General features: G+C 43.6%; 1 protein-coding gene across 1 annotated transcript in view; it reads right to left on the bottom strand.

Moving 5' to 3' along the window:
• The window catches only part of DDX10 (DEAD-box helicase 10), a 285466-nt gene extending 264958 nt beyond the window's left edge, over positions 1-20508 (bottom strand). Inside the window, exons 1-4 of the mRNA XM_030332211.2 lie at positions 20227-20508; positions 9787-9847; positions 8671-8801; positions 6781-6939 (exon numbers count right to left, since the gene is read on the bottom strand). Coding sequence (XP_030188071.1) covers positions 6781-6939; positions 8671-8801; positions 9787-9847; positions 20227-20412 — 537 coding nt within the window. The 5' untranslated portion in view covers positions 20413-20508. The remainder of the gene's footprint in view (positions 1-6780; positions 6940-8670; positions 8802-9786; positions 9848-20226) is intronic.
• Positions 20509-21339: the final 831 nt, after the last annotated feature.

Genomic DNA, 21339 nt, shown 5'->3' with positions numbered 1-21339 from the left:
CAAGTGAACCAGACGGTAGAGCAGAAGCTGAGTAGCTGGTTCCACTATCACCTAAAATCAACATTCCTCAAAACTATCTTCTGCTCCAGAAAGCTGGAGTGACCTTACTCAGGTCATACAAAACTGATTTTTAAGGGGCGCCTGGGTGGCGCAGTCGGTTAAGCGTCCGACTTCAGCCAGGTCACGATCTCGCGGTCCGTGAGTTCGAGCCCCGCGTCCGGCTCTGGGCTGATGGCTCAGAGCCTGGAGCCTGTTTCCGATTCTGTGTCTCCCTCTCTCTCTGCCCCTCCCCTGTTCATGCTCTGTCTCTCTCTGTCCCAAAAATAAATAAAAAACGTTGAAAAAAAAAAAAATTTTAAAACAAAGACTGTGAGGGTGGCTGGCTGGCTTCAGTCGGTTAAGCGTCCAACTCTTATTTCTGCTTAGGTCATGATCTCGCAGTTCATGAGTTCGAGCCCCACATCAGGCTCTCCACTAAATGTGCAGAGTCTGCTTGAGATTTTCTCTCTCTCTCTCTTTCTCTCTCTCTCTCTCTCTGCCCCTTACCCATGCATACTCTATCTCTCTCAAAAATAAACATCTTTAAAAAATAAAAAAATAAAACACAGTAATAAAAGAGAAAAAAAGGGCATTACATATGATAAGTGTATTGATCGAAGAAGACACACATTTGTAAATATTTATGCACCAAACACAGAATCAGTGAAACAAAAAAAAATAACAACAGACATAAAGGGAGAAATTGACAGCAATACAATATTAGTAGGAAACTTTAATACCTCACTTACATCAATGGACAGATCATTTGCACAGAAAATCAATGAGGAAACATTGGACTTAAACAATACATTAGACCACATAGACTTAACAGGTACATACAAAACATTTCATCCCAAAATTGCAAAACACACATATTTTCCAAGTGTAAAATGGAACATTCTCCAAGACAGATCACATGCTAAGGCCACAAAACAAGTCTCAAATTGAAGACTGAAATCATATCAACCATCATAGTGATACAGGCCTATCACAAAAAAAAAAAAAGAAAGAAAACGGGGGTGGGGGGAGTGCCTGGGTGGCTCAGTTGATTAAGCATCCGACTTCAGCTCAGCTCATGATTTCACAATTTATTTATTTATTTTGAGAGAGAGCATGCATGCACACACAAGTGGGGGTTCAAGCCCTGCATTGGGCTCTGTGCTGACAGCTCAGGGCCTGGAGCCTGCTTCAGATTCTGTCTCCCTCTCTCTGCCCCTCCCCACCTCGCTCACTCGCTCTCTCTCTCTCTCTCAAAAATAAACATTAGAAAAAAAAAATTTTTAATACCCAAAATAAACAATGTAAACTTTATATCAACAGGAACCAGAAGAAGAATAAATAAAGCCCAAAGTTCTTGGAAGAAAATAAAGATCAGAGTGGAAATAAATAAAATAGAGTCTCCAAAAAAAAAGACAGAAAATATCAACAGAACAAAAACTGGTTCTCTGAAAAGATTTATTTTTGACTGATAAAACTGCTAACCATGCTCATCAAGCAAAAAAAGAGAGAGAAAACTCCCCACAAAAAAAAAAAATCACAAATGAAGTTACAACCAACAACACAGAAATACAAAGAATAATAAGAGACAACTGGAATTACAAGTTGAAAAGTCTAGATAACAATGGATAAACTCCTAGAAACACACAACCTTCCAAGACTGAATCACAAAGAAATAGACAATCTGAAAAAACTAATTATAAACAATAAAATTGAATCAATAATTTTTTTGGGGGGGGTGGGATGTGCCTGGGTGGCTCAGTCGGTTAAGCAACCCGACTTCAGCTCAGGTCATAATCTCACAGTTCGTGGGTTTGAGCCCCGCATCGGGTTCTGTGCTGACAGCTCAGAGCCTCGAGCCTGCTTCAGATTCTGTATCTCCCTCTCTCTCTGCCCTTCCCCCACTTGCGCCTTCTCAGAAGTAAACACTAAAATAAATAAAAATAATTTTTTAAAGTTTTTTTTTATTTATTTAGAGAAAGAGCATGCATGCACGCACAAGTGGGGAAGAGGCAGAGAGGAGAAAGAGAGAATCCCAAGCAGGCTCCGGATTGTCAGCATGGAGCCCCATATGGGACTCAAACTCCTGAGCCATGGGATCATGACCTGAGCAGAAAAGCCAAGTGTCAGACACTCAACTGACTGAACCACTCAGGCACTCATGAATCGGTAAATTTGAAACTCTGAAAAATCAAAAGTCCAGGACCAGGCGGCTGCACAGGTGAATTCCAACACTTAAAGAAGAGCTAGTACCTATCTTCCTCAAAATGTTCCCCAAATTGAAGAGGAAGGCACACTCCGAAACTCATTTCCCAAAACCAACATTACCCTGATACTAAAACCTGACAATAACACCATTAAAAAAAAGAAAACCACAGGCTACTATCACCGACAAACACAGATGCAAAAATCCTCAACAAAATGTTAGCAAACCCAGATTTAATGCAATCCCTATCAAAATACCAACAGCAGTTTTGACAGAACCAGAACAAAAAAATCCTAAAATTTGTACAGAAGCACAGAAGACCTTGAGCAGCCAAAGCAATCTTGAAAAACAAAAACCAAACTAGAGGTATCACAACTCCAGATTTCAAGTTATACCACAAAGCAGCAGTGATTAAAAAACAGTATGGTACTGGCATAAAAACACACATAGATCAACTGGATAGAACAGAAAACCCAGAAATCAAGCCACAACTATATAGTCAATGAATCTTTGACAACGTAAGAAAGAATATCCGATGGAAAAAAGACAGCCTCTCCAACAAATGCCGTTGGGCAACCACATGCAAAAGAATGAAACTGGACCACTTTCTTACACCACACACAAAAATAAACTCAAAATCAATTAGAAAATTATTGAAAAGAGCACAGGGAGTTGCAGGAAGCCAAGCTATCCAATCAGCCTGATGGCAGGGCCCAGGCGGTGGACGGATCAGGACTGCATGGCGGCCCATCGAAAGTGAAGCTTCTTGTACTCCTGCTTTCATGTAATTTGGCCTCAGCGCTGGTCAGGGCAGCCTCCCTACCAATGAAGTACCTGGGGATTGCTCGGTTGGGGAATTGCCCACCACAGGCCCTCCGGGAAAAGAACCATCGGGGAAAGAAGTAAGATTCCGCAGGGAAATTATGCGGCCCTGCATCCAGCCCTTGCCACCCCCTATAAAGACTCCTCTACCTAAAGGAAGGACAGCCCCATATATTTCCCAGCCAAGGAGGGGGACAAATGGGTTTGAAATCCCCACTCTGGCAACAAAGGACCGTATCTATGGATACAAGTTACTCCAACCCCTAGGCCCACTTGGCCCCCAGGAGGCATTCCAGATGATAACTGGACCTGGGGGATTAAGGTACAGAATGGTTCATTAGTTCCTAGGTATACATTGTCTCTCCGGGAGCGCATAAGGCCTGGGTTCCCAGGGCCCTCCTGGCTCCCTCCCGGCACCCAGACCAAAGCGAACGCTTTTGTTCCTTGTGCCGCAAATGGTCCAAAGGAACAACTAAGAAGTCACGTCCCTGTAAACGTTCTACTTGAGGTGTTGAGAGCTAGATGACCTTGAAAGGGCAGGAGGGAACGTTACATGAAAATAACTATGTTGTTCCTTAATGGGTGATTACACAAAGGAACATTTTTAGAATTAGGTAATGCCAGAAAACATAGATGACGCACGCTATAAGAAATTTGCTAACAAATATAATGCCACACTTGCCACGATAAAGCGGCCAGTCTAACACACTGCCGTTGTCTGTGTCCATTTGTTATTTTCGCCAACACCGTTCATCCTTCGGGAACCCCTGGACCTGCTGGGGCTGGACCCTGGCAGGGAGTAATCTCTTGGCATCAGCCATAGCAACATTTTTCTAGAAAAGTCAGAGGCAAGAGAAATAAAAGCAAAGATAAACTATGGGGACTACATCAAAATAAAAAGTTTCTTCATTGCGAAAGAAACAATCAACAAAACTAAAAGACAACCTATGAAATGGGAGAAGATGTTTGCAAAAGACTAATTATCCAATAATTTGCAAATTATCTGATAAAACGTTAGAATCCAAAATGTATAAAAACTGATACAACTCAATGCTCAATGAATAATCCAATTAAAAAATGGGCAATTGACATGAATAGGCATTTTCCCAAATAAAACAAACAAATGGACAAGAGACACATGAAAAGATGCTTAACATCACTGGTTATCAGTGAAATTCAAGTCAAAACTATGATAAGAGATCACCTCACATCTGTCAGAATGGCTAAAATCAACAACACAAGAAACAACAGGTGCTGGTGAGGATGTGGACAAAAGGGGACTCTTTTGCATTGTTGGTTAGAATGCAAACTGGTACAGCCACTCTGGAGAACAATATGGAGGTTCCTCAGAAAATTCAAAATAAAACTACTCTATGATCCAGCAATCATACTACTGGGTTTTTACCCAAAGAATAAAAAAATACTAATTCGAAAAGATTCATGCACCCTGATGTTTATAGCAGCATTATTTCCAATAGCCAAATTATAGGAACAGCCCAGGTGTCCAACGATTACGGAATAGATAAAATAGATGTGGGGCACCTGAGTGGCTCAGTTAAGCGCCCAACTCTTGACCTCGGCTCAGGTCATGATCTAATGGGTCATGGGATCGAGCCCCACAATGAGTTCTGTGCTGATGGCACGGAGCCTGCTTGTGATTCTCTCTCCCTCTCTCTCTGCCCCTCCCCCATTCACACTCTTTCTCTCAAAATAAATCAACTTTAAAAACAAAAAGATGTGGTATACATATACAATGGAATATTACCCAGCCATAAAAAAGAATGAAATCTTGCCACTTGCATGACATGGATGGAGCTATATAGTATGCTAAAAGAAATAACTCAGTCAGAGAAAAACAAATACCATATGTCACTCATGTGTAATTTAAGAAACAACAAATGAGCAAAGAAAAAAAGAGATAAACCAAGAAACAGACCATTAACTATAGGGAACTGATAGTTACAAGAGGGAAGGTACATAGGAGGATGAGGGAAACGGGATGGAGATTAAAGAGTACAACTATTATTATGGGAAAAAACAATTTAAAAAATATTTGCAAATCAGATCCAACAATACATTTCAAAAACCATACACCACAATCAAGTGGGATTTATTCCACAGATGCAAGAACAGTTCAACATCTGCAAATCAACACAATAGACAACATTAATAAAGGATTAACATCATATGATCTCAATAGATGCAGGAAAAGCATGACAAAATTCATCATCCATCCACGATAAAAACTGTCAACAGGGACGCCTGGATGGCTCAGTTGGTTAAGCATCTGACTTCGGCTCAGGTCATGAGCTCACAGTTTGTGAGTTTGAGCCCCATGTCGGGCTCTGTGCTGATAGCTCAGAGCCTGGAGCCTGCTTCAGATTCTGTGTCTCCTCCTCTCTCTGCACCTCCCATGCTCATGCTCTATCTCTTTCTGTCTCTCAATAATAAATCAACATTAAAAAAATTAAAAAAAAAAAACTCTCCAATTCGAAGAGTTATGCATCCCTATGCTCACAATAGCATTACAACAGCCAAGACACTGAAAGCAACCCAAATGTCCATCAATAGATGAATGGATAAAGATGTGGTGTGTGTATGTGAGTGTGAGAGACAGAGAGAGAGGAAGAGAGAGGAAGAGAGAGAAAGAGAGAGAGAGAGAGAGAGAGGGAGAGAGAGGGAGAGAGAGACAGAGAAGGGGTGGCTCAGTCGGTTATGCATCTGACCTTGGCTCAGGTCATGATCTCATGGTTCATGAGTTTGAGCCCCATACCAGGCTCTGTGCTGGCAGCTCAGAGACTGGAGCCTGCTTCGGATTCTTTGTCTCCCCTCTCTGCCCCTCCCCAACTGATCACACTCAGTCTCTCTCTCTCAAAAATAAATAAACGTTAAAAAAATGAAAAAATGAAAAAAATGAGATCTTGCCATCTCAAACAACATGGCAGACCCAGAGATTATCCTCAGTGAAATCAATCAGAGAAGGACAAATACCATATGTAATTTCACTTACATGTAGAATCAAAAAACAAAACAAAACAAAAAAGCAGAAAGAGACGCATAAATACAGAAAACAAACAGATGATTGCCAGAGGGAAGAAGGATGGGCAAAATGGGTGAAAGGGAGTGGGAGATATAGGCTTCCAGTTATGAAATGGATAAGTCATGGGGATGAAAGTCACAGATAGTCAATAGTACTACAATAGCATGTATGCTGACAGATGCTAGCTATACTTGTGGTGAGCACACATAATGTACAGACTTGTTGAAATGGTATGCTGTAACCTGAAACTAAGACAATTATGTGTTAACTATACTTCAATTAAAAAATTCATTAAAATTTTTAAAAAAATTTTGTAAACCTGTCTTCCTTTTTTCTGCTGCTGACCAAGCAATGTTCTGAATTATTCAATCTCTTAAATATTTTCTTAAAAGGAACTAGCCCACATACTCCAATGGTACCTTTCCCAAGTACAATAACAAATAGAATTATAGGTTATTTAAAGTGTATTAGTGTCAGAGAATCTGATCCACTCAGATACCCTCAAAAAATGGACTTTCTGAACCTTCAAATTTGATAACCAGAACTCTAGATGACAGTCACCACACCAGGAGGCCAGCTTACCTGTTTAGATGAAATCTCCACCTCTTTCCTGTCCACTGCCAACAGTGCACCAATATACGTTATAGAAAAAAGAAGGACAAGACAAAGGACAAACCTTTCCACCAATGATGAGACCAGCCGAAAAGTCATGATTCTTTCCTACTTTTCGGAGAACCTCAAAAGTCTGATAGGCCAGTTCTCTTGTGGGTGATATAATCAGAACCCCCAGCCCGTCTGTTGAGGTCCACTGCAAACGATATAAGGCTTCCAACACCTCAAAAAAGACAGCAAATTATGTTTAGTAAGTCCTTTCAGGAGGCGGCATCTTGATTCCTAGGCCAACCGTGCTCCTCCAAATCAAAGGCACATTCTGAGCAGAAGACACACCAGTCACAAGTTCTTTCCAATCAGCAAAATGAAATTCTTTGCTTTTTTTTTTTCTTTTTCTTCCAGCCACCAGATCCCTCAAGTCATAGAGGGAAGGGAAAATCAGGCCCTGGCAGCTCAGCTGCTGCCAGAGCCCTGCCCAGAGAAGAATGGCAATCGATGAAAGGTATGTACAGCCCTCAAACTATTCAAACACGTTTTGGAAAAATATCTGTCACCATTTTCTGAACGGAAACCACATTAAAATAAACTTTCATCCGTGTAGTTACTATAATTATATAGTCACTGAATTTTCTAGTTGTGGGCAGACATTGTTAGGAAAAATTGAATTTAAGAGAAAAATAAAAACAACTTTTCAATACTTGGGACAAAAACTCAAATGTGATTTTTCTAAGCCAATTATTTTGTAGGAATTAAATTATGAGATCGACAGCACAACTGAGATAGAAGTAAAGTCCTATGAGTTTTACTGCTCAAAAGGACAGATATCAATGTCCTGGAAAATTTTCAACGAGTCATTCAATCTAAGTGAGCATATTTCAGCTTTATCCTAAACAAGTGGCAAATATAAATGAAACTGGCAGGTTTATAAGCATAAGCGCATGAATAGCCTCCGAGGCCTTTCCGTGGTCCTACAACAGGGTAGAACCATCCAAACCTGCCACCCAGGAACATCCATATCCTTCAGGAATGTAAAGGCTGGTTAAGGTAATTCATTCATTCAAGTTACTGAGCGTCCACCATGTGCAAGGCACTGCGTTAGGATGGAGGGAATATGGTGGAGAACAGGACAGCTGGGGGCCCCTGTCTGATAAAAGTGGCATTCTAGCCAGGGGAATCCAATAGGAAACAACTCTCTCCATAATGATTTGTACCTAGGCAAAGAATGCTTTACAATCGTATAACAGAGAGGCACTTAGGTGGTTCAGTTGGTTGGGCATCCGGCTCTTGGTTTCGGCTCAGGTCATGATCTCATGGTTCAGCGCACAGGCTCAAGCCCCACATCGGGCTCCATGCTGACCGTGTGGAGCATGCTTGGGATTCTCTCTCTCCCTCTCTCTCTCTGCCCCTACCCCTGCTCACGCACATGCTCTCTCCCAAAATAAACATTTTTTTTAGAATAAATAAATAACAGGGTGCCTGGGTGGCTCAGTCAGTTAAGCATCCAACTCCTGATTTCAGCTTGGATCACGATCTCAGGTTCACAGGTTCAGGCCCTGCATCAGGCTCTGCGCTGTCAGTGCAGATTCTCTCTCTCACTCTGTGCCCCTCCCCTGCTTGTGTGCACTCTCTCTCTCTCAAAATAAATAAATAAACATTAAAAAAAGGTTTAGGGGCACCTAGGTGCCTCAGTCAGTTGAACATCCAACTTTGATCATGATCAGGTCATGATCTCACGGTCTGTGGGTTCAAGGTCTGCATTGGGCTCTGTGCTGACAGCTCAGAGCCTGGAGCCTGCTTCAAAACTGTGTCTCCCTGTCTCTCTCCCCCTCCTCTACTCACACTCTGTCTCTCTCTCTTTCAAAAACAAACATTTTTTTTAAATTAATAAATAAGAAAATAAGTAAAATAAAATCACGTAATAGAGGACCTGACCCAGTATGAATAAACTACTTACTGGAACAAGGAAAGCCAAAGTCTTGCCAGATCCTGTCTTGGCAGCTCCAAGAACATCTTTCCCTTGCAAAGCCAATCCAATAGTCTGCTTCTGTATCTCAGTTACCAAACGGTACTGGGCTTCTTGCAAACCTGCCGTGTAGAAGGGAGGAAAGTGATACTGTAGAAAACTCCTACACAACAGTAGTATGGACTGAACGGCGCCCCCTAAAATTCCTACATTGAAGCCTAACACCCAGTACCTTTGACTGTGACCGTATTCAGAAAGAGGTCCTTTGGGGTGCCTGGATGGCTTAGTCGGTTAAGCGTCCAACTTTGTTCAGGTCATGATCTTGCAGTTTGTGAGTTCAAGCCCCATGTCAGGCTCTGTGCTGACAGCTCAGAGCCTGGAGCCTGCTTCAGATTCTGTCTTCCTCTCTCTCTCTGCCCCTCCCCTGCTCATGCTGTCTCTCTGTCTCAAAAATAAACACTAAAAAAAAAAAAAGAGGGCCTTTGAAGTGATGATTAAGTTCAAATGAGCCTTGATCTGATGTGACTGGTGTCCTCACAAGGGGAAATCTGGACACAAAAGAGATACCAATGGTATGACTGTCCAGAGGTACAACCACATGAAGATGCACAAGAGAGTCGTCATCTGCAAGCCAAGGAGAGAGTTCTGGAACAATCCCTTCCACAATGATGGCTCTCAAAGGAAACTAAACCTGCCAACAGCTCCATCTTTGGACTTCCAGCCTCCATAACTGTGAGAATATTAATTTCTTCTAAGCCCCCCAGTCTGTGGGATTTTGTTCTGGTGGCCCTGACACACTAATATAAAAGACATCACTTTTGTTTTCTTGTTCATTTCAACTAACATAATTAGATTTTATTTTAATTCCTGACAGGCTATGGCATCTTGTTTTTTCACTACTGCTCTTTAACCAGTCCAGAAAGGAGATGAGAATGACACATCAGTAAAACTCAAATGAATTAATATTGTTTCCTGGTGTTAAAGGTTCAAGATATCAAAATTATTTGCCAAAATGATCTTTTTCAGGTTAAAGACTCTAAATATTTTTCTGTTTATAAAAAACATCAAGAAATCCAACAACATGTCCCAAGATTACCATCCTCCTACCTTTTAATGTTTTTTTGGACAAAGGGAAATCTGAAAATCTTGTAATTTCATTTACATTTATCTGAAAAAAGAACAAGGAGACTGTTCAGCTAAGGTAAAATAACATACTATATAATTCATTTGTCTTACAACAAAACCATTTTTTGTCTACATTGTGCCGTCCAGCTAATTCTTGGTACTACAGGATTGAATTCAATCATCACTACTAATTAAAAAACAATGTTCCTTCTAGAAGGAAATACACCATAAGGAAGTTATCATGAATCAAAAATATAAACTTGTAACAATTTAAATTGGTTTAAAAATAAAAACACCCCATTCATTCAACACACACACACACACACACACACACACACACACACACAACCCTCCTTCACCTCTAAGAATATGGTAGGTCAACAGCACATCAATTTTAGGAAGAAACTTTACCTTCAGACCATCCTTCAAGGAATATCAGTTTAAGAAATAAGGAGCAAAGGGACTCTACACCACAGAGCACAATGAGAATATTTCTACTTACACACTTTGGAGAAATGATTGAACTTAATTGGAGAAATGTATCTTGTTATCACAAACCTTTTCAAGTTTTAACCATAAGTCAATGGCATGCAAAATCCAACCAGACAACTCCTCATTCGGGGGTATAGTAAAGGAGGGGGCATTATTTAACAATAACCAGAGGAAATGTCTCTGTCATGCTTTGAAGCCACAATAAGTAACATTTTGCCCTTTAACTTTACATTATCTAAATGTTCATTACTGATGTTCTTCATTAGCATAAACCCAATTTTCTGAATTTCATTTCGGTTACTCAGGAGAATTATTTTATTACAGATGCTGAAAGCAGGAACTCCTGTTCAGATCTGGGAATACGCTGCCAAATTATTCATGATTCACAAAAGGGAAAAGTTGCATTTGTAAGGTTCATTTATTTAAATTATGCTCCAGGCAGTAAAGGGATGACAGCTTTTATTTCATTTTACAGTCTACACATCATCTTCTCCAAGATTCTTAAAGCAGCCCAGATATGGTTAGTCTCTGTTCTCACATGCTGCAAACACAAGTATTAAAACATTGTCTTGATTCCCACAAATCATTCCAGAGAACAGTAAAGAGGAATAATCAGTACACTCACATGAGAGAGAGAAAAGTTCATTAGAACATCTTGTCCCATCAAGGGGTCAATCTCCCAAACACAACATTAAAATTAGGTCAACTGACCTCCCAATTAGAAGGTCAATCTCCCAAACACAGCATTAAAATTAGGTGAAGTCCACATGTGCACTTGTGGTACGATCAGCTAAAAAGCTGTTTTCACAAAGAACAGAATGCCTACAGAAGGAGCCAGACGGGCAACACACGTTCATCCTCCACCAGAGACACAGCCCGGGCACAGCGGGCCACTCCAAGGAAATGCTGCACATCTCCCTCTAGTCTGTCAACCCTCCTAAATGGAAAGTCTGGAAAAATGAAAACGGTTCCAGCACTTTATCAGCCATAAACATTTACAACATTTTCTTAGAAAAAAGTCAAAGAAACAGAAGGAAATCTGTACTCGACTCATGAACTAGAACAGGAGTCAAACTATGGCCCAATCCACCTGCTGCTTGTTTTTGCAAACAGTTAACCTGGAGCACAGCTACAACCACTCATTTACGTGTTGCTTATGCCGTTGTGACACAGGTCATGTGGCCCACAAAGCCTAATATTGACTATCTGGCCCTTTACAGAAAACGGTTGTCAAGTCTGTTCTAGAAAACTCTGTTAGGGGCGCCTGGGTGGCTTGGTCGGTTAAGCGTCCGACTTCGGCTCAGGTCATGATCTCACATTCCGTGAGTTCGAGCCCTGCGTCGGGCTCTGTGCTGACAGCTCAGAGCCTGGAGCCTGTTTCAGATTCTGTGTCTCCCTCTCTCTCTGCCCCTCCCCTGTTCATGCTCTGTCTCTCTCGGTCTCAAAAATAAATAAAAGTTAAAAAAAAATTTAAAAAAGAAAACTCTGTTACAATCCAAGGAATAATTAGAAGTCACAGAGCCAGCTATGGTTCCTACAAACAAAATAACATTTTCTCCCCTTCCCTTCAGATGTTTCTTTTCTTAAAAAATCACTCCTGTCTTCCAATGTTCACACTCCCTCTGAAATCTGTATCACTCTTCTGAAATCAGAAAACAATTTTCCAGTGACAGTACTTGTCCCAGACTTCTCATCAGCTTTCCAGGGAAAGCTGGAGGGGGCGGAAGGAAAAGCAGGGTGGACACCACTCAACTACCTCCTATACTTCTTGCAACTCTCTTCTCACTACTCATGTTTCTCACAAAAGCAAATAATGCTTCCACATCCTCAAGGCCGGAGAAGAAAGTCAGTGTAAGAACATCCTGGAATGCTCCACCCACTGCAGTCACGACAAGAAAAGCAATCCGCCTCAAGCCACCCCAAATTCTGATTGACTATAGGGGGGAAACTACATTAGAATGCAGGGTTCCTATACAGCACTAGCTGATTCAAAGCAAGTCTAAAAGAATCCCAGGTGCAGAGATGGAGTCATTCAGCAGCAGTGACAACAGGAGAAGTGAAACAAAGATCTCCAACCTTTCTCAACAAGCTTCAGTCCCCAACTCTCCCTCAGAACCCCCAACACACACCCTTACAGGGTGGCCTTAGGGATAAGCCACTCAGTCCTGACTCCCCAGCAGCGGTCGGTCCTCCAGATCTACCACTGACAGCACCATTCTTCCCTAGCAGCAGGACGACCAGAGACCCATTCCTGCAGGACAGGAGATTCTCTTAATGGGCTACGGTGGCTCTAGGACGCCCCATCAACAGAAGCTTTCTTAGACTGTGCTGCAGCCTGAGTCTCTTCCTATGGCTCCTCCAACTCCCTCCTTTCCCTATTTCTGTTCCTTCTCTTTCACTTGCACAGACACTTCCCCCCAGTAAATCTCCAATTCACTGGGGCACCTGGGTGGCTCAGTCGGTTAAGCGACCAACTTGACGCTCAGGTCATGATCTCGTGTTCCAGGAGTTCGAGCCCCACATCAGGCTCTGTGCTGACAGCTCAGAGCCTGGAGCCTGCTTCCGATTCTGTGTCTCCCTCTCTCTCTCTGCCCCTCCCCCACTCACACTCTGTCTCAAAAATGAATAAATGTTAAAAAAAAAAAAAAAATCTCCAATTCACTTAATCCCACTTTGGCATTTGCCTGTCAGAAGATCTAAGACCTACACTATACTAACAGTCTCTGACCTGGTCTCAGCCTCCACAGCCTTTCGGTATGCTCTCTACTTGCCCCCAGAGACTGCCTACTATTTTTGGTTAAAGTCTCTAAACATGGGGGCACCTTGGTAGCTCAGTTGGTTAAGCGTCCAACTTCAGCTCAGGTCATGATCTCATGGTTCATGGGTTCGAGCCTGACATCAGGCTCTGTGCTGACTGCTCAGAGCCTGGAGCCTGCTTCAGATTCTGTCTCTCTCTCTCTCTTTCTCTCTCTCTCTCTGCCCATCTGCTGCTAGCGCTCTGTCTCTGTCTCAAAAATAAACATTTTTTTAAAAATTTTTTAAGTAAAACACAAAAAAAATAATAAAGTCTCTAAACATGGCCTCTGTATGTACTTCCTATGGTTGCTGAAACAAATTCCCATTAACAGTGGCTTAAACCAACATGAATTTATTAACTTGTAACTCTGAAAGTCAGAAGTCCAAAATGGATCTCACACAGCTAAAATTACAGTGTATGGCTGGGCTCCATTCTTTCTGGTGACTATAGGAAAGAATCCATATCCTTGCTTTTTCCAGCTTCTACAGATACTCCCTGCCATGCAACTTATTCAAAGGTTTCAGGATTAGGCTACAGACATCTTTAGGAGGCCATTATTCTAACTACTACAGCCTCCAAAACCATTGTCAATCCACCTCTGCCCCTCTTCTCCCGGAGCCAGCTTGGGAACACATACCACACTTCAAGGAGAATCTCCCCCTCAGAGAACATCACTTATTTTCACATCTTTTTGTATATCCTTGTGTTGCTCCCTTGACCTACAATGTTCTTGCCCATCTTTTCTATCTGGAGAACACATCATTCAAAGCTGCTCCACTCACAGCCACCACAAACTGCTGGGTGGTTCGCGCCCTACACAAAGGCATGTAGGGGCACCTGTGGCTCAGTCGGTTAAGTGTCTGACTCTTGATCTCAGCTCAAGTCTTGATCTCAGGGTCATAAGTTCAGACCCCACGTTGGGCTCCGCACTGGGGATGAAGCCTACTTAAAAAAATTAAAAAATAAAAAAATAAAAAAATTTACAAAGGCTGCGGTATAGGGGCTCCAATCCAGCTCACACTCAGCTCCACAAGCCAGGCCTGAGGCTGCAACCACAAGGAGGAAGGGGAGCATGCCCAGAGTAAACATATTCTTCTAATTCACCTAGCCAGAAATGGCAGGGACAGAATAAATCAACTTCTGTCCCCATAATTACACCACTCTAACTCCACAGCACTGTACACAGGTACCAACTCTCTGCCCTAGAGACAAAGACATGTATTTTTTCCCATCTTTTACGACCTAGGCCTCAACAAGTGCCTTGTCAAACTGTTACAAAATGTTTCTGAATCAAATTGTCCAGTATTTTCCCAGAGAGGCTACCTAGCAGCACCCCTGTATTGTAAACACACTGTAAGAAAAGTTTTATGCACAAATGTTATCATCTGAGGCAGCTTGTAGCGAGGGTCTGAACCTTAGTTACCTGGACAGTAACAACCTGCTTTGCTGGTATTCTAGTACGGCTAGCCCTGGTATTCGATTCACAGTGCATTTCCTTCTTGACAAAATATTAAGAAAATATTTCTATGAGTAAAAAAAAATAATAAAACATGGCAAAACTTACAGGAAAAATCTACTCCTTCAATTTAGTGAAAAGATTAGAATTTAAACATCCATGCAGTACAATGCAGTAAAGTATAGTGATTTGGAGTCTGGCATCAGTCCTAGACTAACCTGAGTCAGAAGTTTCTCACTACCAGCTACTTAACCTTACAGAAATTATTTAATCTTGCTCTTCCTTAAAGCTTCTCACCCATATAATGTAAATAGTCTCATGATGTTGTCTACTGTGACGATATGGCAAAATAACATGTAAAAAGCTTCATAAATGTTAGTAATTATAATTGAAACAAAAGACCAAAAAGAATAGACTGATGTTACCAACTAGAATAAAGCAATCTGGAAAAGGTCCTCATGCACCAAACAACATGTCAACACTGAGCTCCTATTCCAGGATAACCATTGTGCTACCAGTGTCTGGGAAGCGAAAAGGTGAGTGTATCCATGGTTTCTGACCTTGAAGTTCATGGTCTAGTGGGAGAGTTAATGAAGAAGTTAAAGAAACCAATCATCACAGCCGGGTGATAAATGCTGTAACAAAAGTGTATACAAAACGTTACAGACAGCAACCCTAACTCTACCTGGGGAGGTTGGGAAGAGAAGTTTCAATCCTAAAGTCCTGGCAAGTATTCCGAGAGTGAGAGAATGGGGGTGCTCACTGCAAACGGTGGAAACATCAAGTACCAGGACAAGAAGCATCAAGGACCAAGGCCAGTTCACAAAACTACAAATTGTTCTTTCACGTATGCCTATCACAGGCTACCTCATTTGAGCCTTGTAACATTTAGTGATCTCTGCTGAATGAACGAAACCAAGACTCAGGAATATTAAGAAACTGGCTAGTCAATACCCAAAGTGAGTGAGATTTAAGCAGGTCTGCCTGACCACAAATAACTTATGCTTCCACTAGAGAAGAACATGTTGACACATTAAAGTATTTGACCATTGGGGCACCAGGGTGGTTCAGTAGGTTAAGCGTCCGACTTTGGCTCAGGTCATGATCTCGCAGTTCGTGGGTTCAAGCCCCGCATCAGGCTCTGTGCTGACAAAGTTAGGAGCCTGGAGCCTGCTTCAGATTCTGTGTCTCCCTCTCTCTTTGCCCCTCCCCCACTCATGCTCTGTCTCTCTCAAAAAAAAATAAGCATTAAAAAAAATGTTTTAATAAAGTATTTGACCATTTTCCTGAAAGTAATTGTGAGTCAAGGAAGGGTTTTTATCAATAATAGGATGACTGGATTTTCATCTTGGAAAGAATCATTCTGTCAGCAATATGGTGGATAGAGTAGAAGGGAATAAGGCCTAAGGGCCAAATCCCCATTAGCCACCAGTTTTCCTCACTGAAGTTTTGCAGGAACACAACTACACCCATCTGTTTATTTCCATGGCAGATTCTATGTTACAATGGAAGGGTTGAGTGGTTCCACCCTTCTGACATGCAGAGTTGAAATCATTTACTATCCTGTCCTTTACAGAAAAAGCCTGCTAATCCCTATTATAAGCAGTAACTACTGTAGTAACCCAGACAAGAGATGATGGGGCCTGAACTAAGACATAGCAGGGGGGACAGAGTAACAGTTTAAAAAATTTAAAAGGCAGAGGAAATTATCAGTGTGACTCACTGGATGAAAGTACAAGTGGTGAGAGGGAAGTGTCTAGGATTACTCCTAGGTCTCTAGCTTGACAGTCTGCTTACACGGTGGGGCTAGGATGTGGTGGGCTAAACAACAGCCCCCAAGTATATCCATATGCTAACCTCCAGAACTGTGAATATTACCTTAGATGGCAAAAGTGATTTTGCACATCGTTATTAAAGACCTTGAGATGGGCAATTATCTTCAATTATCTGAGTGGGCCCTAAACACAATCAGAAGTATCCTTATTTAAAAAGTGCAGAAGTACAAGGCGCCTGGATGGCTCAGTCGGTTGAGCATCTGACTCTTGATCTTGGCTCAGCCATGAGCCAGGGTCATGGGATCGAGCCCTGAGTTGGGTTCTGTGCTCAGTGTGGAGGCTGCTCGAGATTCTGTCTCCCTCCCTCTGTCCCTCTTCCCTGCTTATGTGCAAGCTCATGCTTGCTCTCTCTCTCTCTCTCAAATAAAATGAAAACAGGGACACCTGGGTAGCTTAGTTGGTTAAGCATCTGACTCTTGGTTTCAGCTCAGGTCATGATCTCATGGCTCATGAGACTGAGCCTCATGTCCGGCTCTGCACTGACAGTGCGGAGCCTGCTTGGGATTCTCTCTCTCTCCTCTCTCTCTGTCCCTCCCATGCTCATGTTTGCTCTCTCACTCTCTCAAGATAAATGTTTTTTATTTTTTTTTTAATTTTTTTTTTCAACGTTTTATTTATTTTTGGGACAGAGAGAGAGACAGAGCATGAACGGGGGAGGGGCAGAGAGAGAGGGAGACACAGAATCGGAAGCAGGCTCCAGGCTCTGGGCCATCAGCCCAGAGCCCGACGCGGGGCTCGAACTCACGGACCGCGAGATCGTGACCTGGCCGAAGTCGGACGCTCAACCGACTGCACCACCCAGGCGCCCCGATAAATGTTTTTTAAAGAACAATAATAAGGGGCGCCTGGGTGGCTCAGTCGGTTAAGCGTCCGACTTCGGCTCAGGTCACGATCTCGCGGTCTGTGAGTTCGAGCCCCGCGTCGGGCTCTGGGCTGATGGCCCAGAGCCTGGAGCCTGCTTCCGATTCTGTGTCTCCCTCTCTCTCTGCCCCTCCCCCGTTCATGCTCTGTCTCTCTCTCTCTCTCTGTCTCAAAAATAAATAAAACGTTAAAAAAAAAAAAAGAAAAAAAAAAAGAAAGAACAATAATAAAATAAAATAAAAATAATAAATAAGGGACGCCTGGGTGGCTCAGTGGGTTAAGCATTTGACTCTTGATTTCGACTCAGGTCATGAACTCATGGTTCATAAGACTGAACAAGGCATTGGGCTCCACAGGGACAGTGTGTGAAGCCTGCCTGGGATATTTTCTCTCCCTCTCTCTCTGCCCCTCCCCCAATCACTCCCTTTCTCTCTCAAAATAAATAAATAAACTTTAAATAAATAAATAAAAATAAAATGGTTAGAAGTAGATTTGACACAGGACAGAAGGGAAGCTATCCAAAGCACAGACTGAACGAAACCACAAGCCAAGGAATACAAACATCCACCAGAAACTAGAAGCAAGAGGTGGGATTTTCTGGGCCGTCTGGGTGGCCCAGTTGTTTGGGCGTCCAACTTCGGCTCACGCCATGATCTTGCAGTCCATGAGTTCAAGCCCTATGTCAGGCTTTGTGCTGAGAGCTCAGAGCCTAGAGCCTGTTTCAGATTCTGTGTCTCCCTCTCTCTCTCTGCCCTTCCCCCACTCACACTCTGTCTCCAACTATCTCAGAAATAAATGAACATTAAAAAAAAAAAAAAAAAAAGAAGTGGGATTTTCCCTGAGAGCCTCCAGAGGGAGTATGGCCCTGCTGATACCTTGATTTCAGGCCAGTGAACTGGATTTCAGACTTATGGCTTCCAGAACTATGAGAAAATAATTTGTTAGAGTGCCAAATAGGGAACAAATACACAGGACTGGGAATTTAGAAATAAAAGATAATGAGCTCAGTTTTGGACTTGTGTTTTTAAGCGATCCTACGACACTCAGGTATAAACATCCAGCACGGTCAGAAAAAAAGAATATGAACTCAGAAGAGCTGTGGATGGAATACAAGAAGGAGTCACCAGTCCCCAGGAATAACCCTTGGGATTACACAGCAGGGAAGAGGATAAAGAAGGGCTGAGACTATATAGCCCCTAAGCAATTCTAGTTAGATCAAGACTCTAAAATGCCATCTAACGGTAGTTTACAGTGGTTTCTTGAAGTGCTGTGCATCAGCAATAGTAGTAATAATTTAACAGCGAATACATTTATATGTATCGGGCATCATGCAGAACACTTCACACGCATTCTTACTAACTCCTCACAACAACTTATAGATAGTACTATGCCTTCTAAAGACAAGAAAGGGGAAGCTGACAGAATAAGCAACCTGCCCAAAGTCACTCGTCTGGTCGTCAAAAGCCAGGATCCAATTACCATTTACCTTAACCCAGACAAAGATAAAGTTTATCTATCTAATCTTACCGTTGACCTAAGGGTCGCTTAAAGGAAAGCTATACCAGCATGACACTTGATGACCATAATTCCAGAAAGGTCCCACATATTAAACCCCTGATTATACCTCACTAGAAGGGGGCAATCACTGAGAGGGAGAGTGAGGCGGGTGAAGGCCAACAGAAGGGATTTAGGGGTGGGGAAGAGAAGAAGGGGTACTGACAGTGCTGGGGGGGGGGGCGGGCACAGTGAGGACAAGAGGTCAAAATGGGAACCACAGGGATACTCATCTGGGGACATCAACAACAATGTGGGGTGGCAGGTGCCAGAAACAGACCCGGAATCCAACTTTCCCTAAGTCAATTCTTGGACGGGGTCACGAACCTAAGGAGAGAAAATGAGATGAACGAAGACCGATGATGCAGGATGCAGACCTGGCATGACGGTTAACAGGAAAAGCTCTGGGGCGCCTGGGTGGCTTGGTCCGTTAAGTGTCCGACTTCGGCTCAGGTCATGATCTCGCAGCCCGTGAGTTCGAGACCCGCGTCGGGCTCTGTGCTGACCGCTCAGAGCCTGCAGCCTGTTTCAGATTCTGTGTCTCCCTCTCTCTAACCCTCCCCTGCTCATGCTCTGTCTCTCTCTGTCTCAAAAATAAACGTTAAAAAAAAAAAAAAAAAGTTAAAAAAAAAAGAAAAAGGAAAAGCTCTGGAACTGGAAAGACATGGGTCTAGGTCCCAATCGCACACCACCAGCTAATATGGGAGCTTAAAACAGGTTCCTTACCCAGGTACCTGGGGGGCTCAGTCGCTTGAGCCTCTGACTTGGGCTCAGGTCATGATCTCGGGGTTCACAGTCCGTGGGTTCGAGCCCCGCATCGGGCTCTGTGCCGACAGCTCAGAGCCCGGAGCCTGCTTCGGATTCTGGGTCTCCGTCTCTCTCTGCCCCTCCCCCTCTCACACTCTGTGTCTCTCTTTCTCTCTCTCAAAAATAGACATTAAAAAATTGTTTTAATAAAAAAATTGTCTTAAATTAAAAAAAAAAAAAAAAACCAGACTCCTTATCTTCTCAGAGCCTCACTGTTCTCATCTGTACAACAGGAGTACGACCCGTACCTCAGTTCCAGGTAAATAATTGGTATTATTATGGATGGGTTAGCGGCTCCAAATCTAGGTGTCATGATTCCCACCACCGTGGTGGGTATTACTGTGAGTATTAGAGTAACTGTTTCACTACTCATCTCCTTACTCCGAAGTGCATTCCCATCACTTCATCAGGAACGGCGTGACGCGCAGAAGAGCGGCCCGGACGGCCCACTGGCCGGGTCTGCGGCACCCAGGTGACCCCCCGTGGGGCCTCCTCCGGGCCCCTCTCGCCGCCTCCCTTCTGCAGCCCGGTGGACCGACGGCGTGCCCCCGGGATAGGTGGCCGGCCGCCGCAGGTACCCCCCAGCCCCGCGGCCCGCCCGCCCCGCGCCCCCGCCCCACCTTCTCGTAGTTCTGCATGAGGCGGCTGATACTCTCGCGCTCCACCTGCCACTCGGGCTTCTTCAGCTGCTTCCTCAACTGCTTCTTTTGGCTCTGCTTGTGGCTGTGTTTCTTCTTCCAACGGTTGAAGCTCCGCACCGGGTCGGGCCGGCCTTCCGGGCCCCGACAGTCGGCAGTTTTGCCCATCGCGGCGGCGGCGACAGCCCAGACCGCCCCCAGACACGAGACACTTCAGGCCAGGCGGAGGCACGGTTCTGAGGAGACGCGGAACCAGCGTGGGGGAGAGGGAGACGGCGCGTGCGCGAAACCCAGAGCCCGCCCCCGAGCATTTGAAACCGGGGCACGCGCCTTGGACTGCAAGGAAAAAGTGGGCGGTGATTGGCGATTTGGATTCCGCAGGGCGGAGCGGCCTGAGGAAGAAGGCGGGGCTAGCGGCGCCAGGAGCACGCCGGCCCTTTAAATGGACGCATGCGCACGGTTACTGTTACTATGGTGACGTCACACGCTTAACACTTTATGGCTGTTAATACACGCTTGCCCTGGGTTTACCTTGGCAAAGCGTGAGCGAGCGTGCGCGTAGGCACGCACACACGGGCACACGTGCTCAATCTGAGTTACAGTTGTGATCCCCCTTTTTGCGTATTTCGGCCCAGGGAGCTGAAAGATTTGCCCAAAAATCAAATATTCCTCTGCAGAGTACCAACCTAGGAATAAAAAAAATGATTATTCTATATTCTACTGTCCCTCTAGGTTTTCCCTTTTTTCCGGCCCCTCAGACTCAGTTGCTGCTGCAGCAGCGAGCTGAAGCACAGTCGAACTGAATTTGCTATGAAGGCAAAATGAAAACTAAAAGAATTGAAAACAAAGTTATTTGCAATAAATCATTTTAAGTGAATTGGCCTTCAGTGAATTAGTTTTTTGACACATTTACCTAGAGTGCGCATAGGTATACACTGGATGGTGGTGGGGGCACAGCTGTAGCGTGGACAACAGAAAGTAGGTTCAAAGCTGACACGTAGAGTGTTCGCACCTTCAAATTATTTTTTAAACCCGCATAGCCTGATGACTACCCCCAACACATGCCCACTCCCCAGACAGAAAGTGGTTGGGGAA

The sequence above is a fragment of the Lynx canadensis genome, chromosome D1 (assembly GCF_007474595.2).
Source record: "Lynx canadensis isolate LIC74 chromosome D1, mLynCan4.pri.v2, whole genome shotgun sequence".
Lineage (NCBI taxonomy): Eukaryota > Metazoa > Chordata > Mammalia > Carnivora > Felidae > Lynx > Lynx canadensis.
Note: the sequence above shows the minus strand (reverse complement) of the source record. Positions and strands in the feature narration are given on the sequence as shown.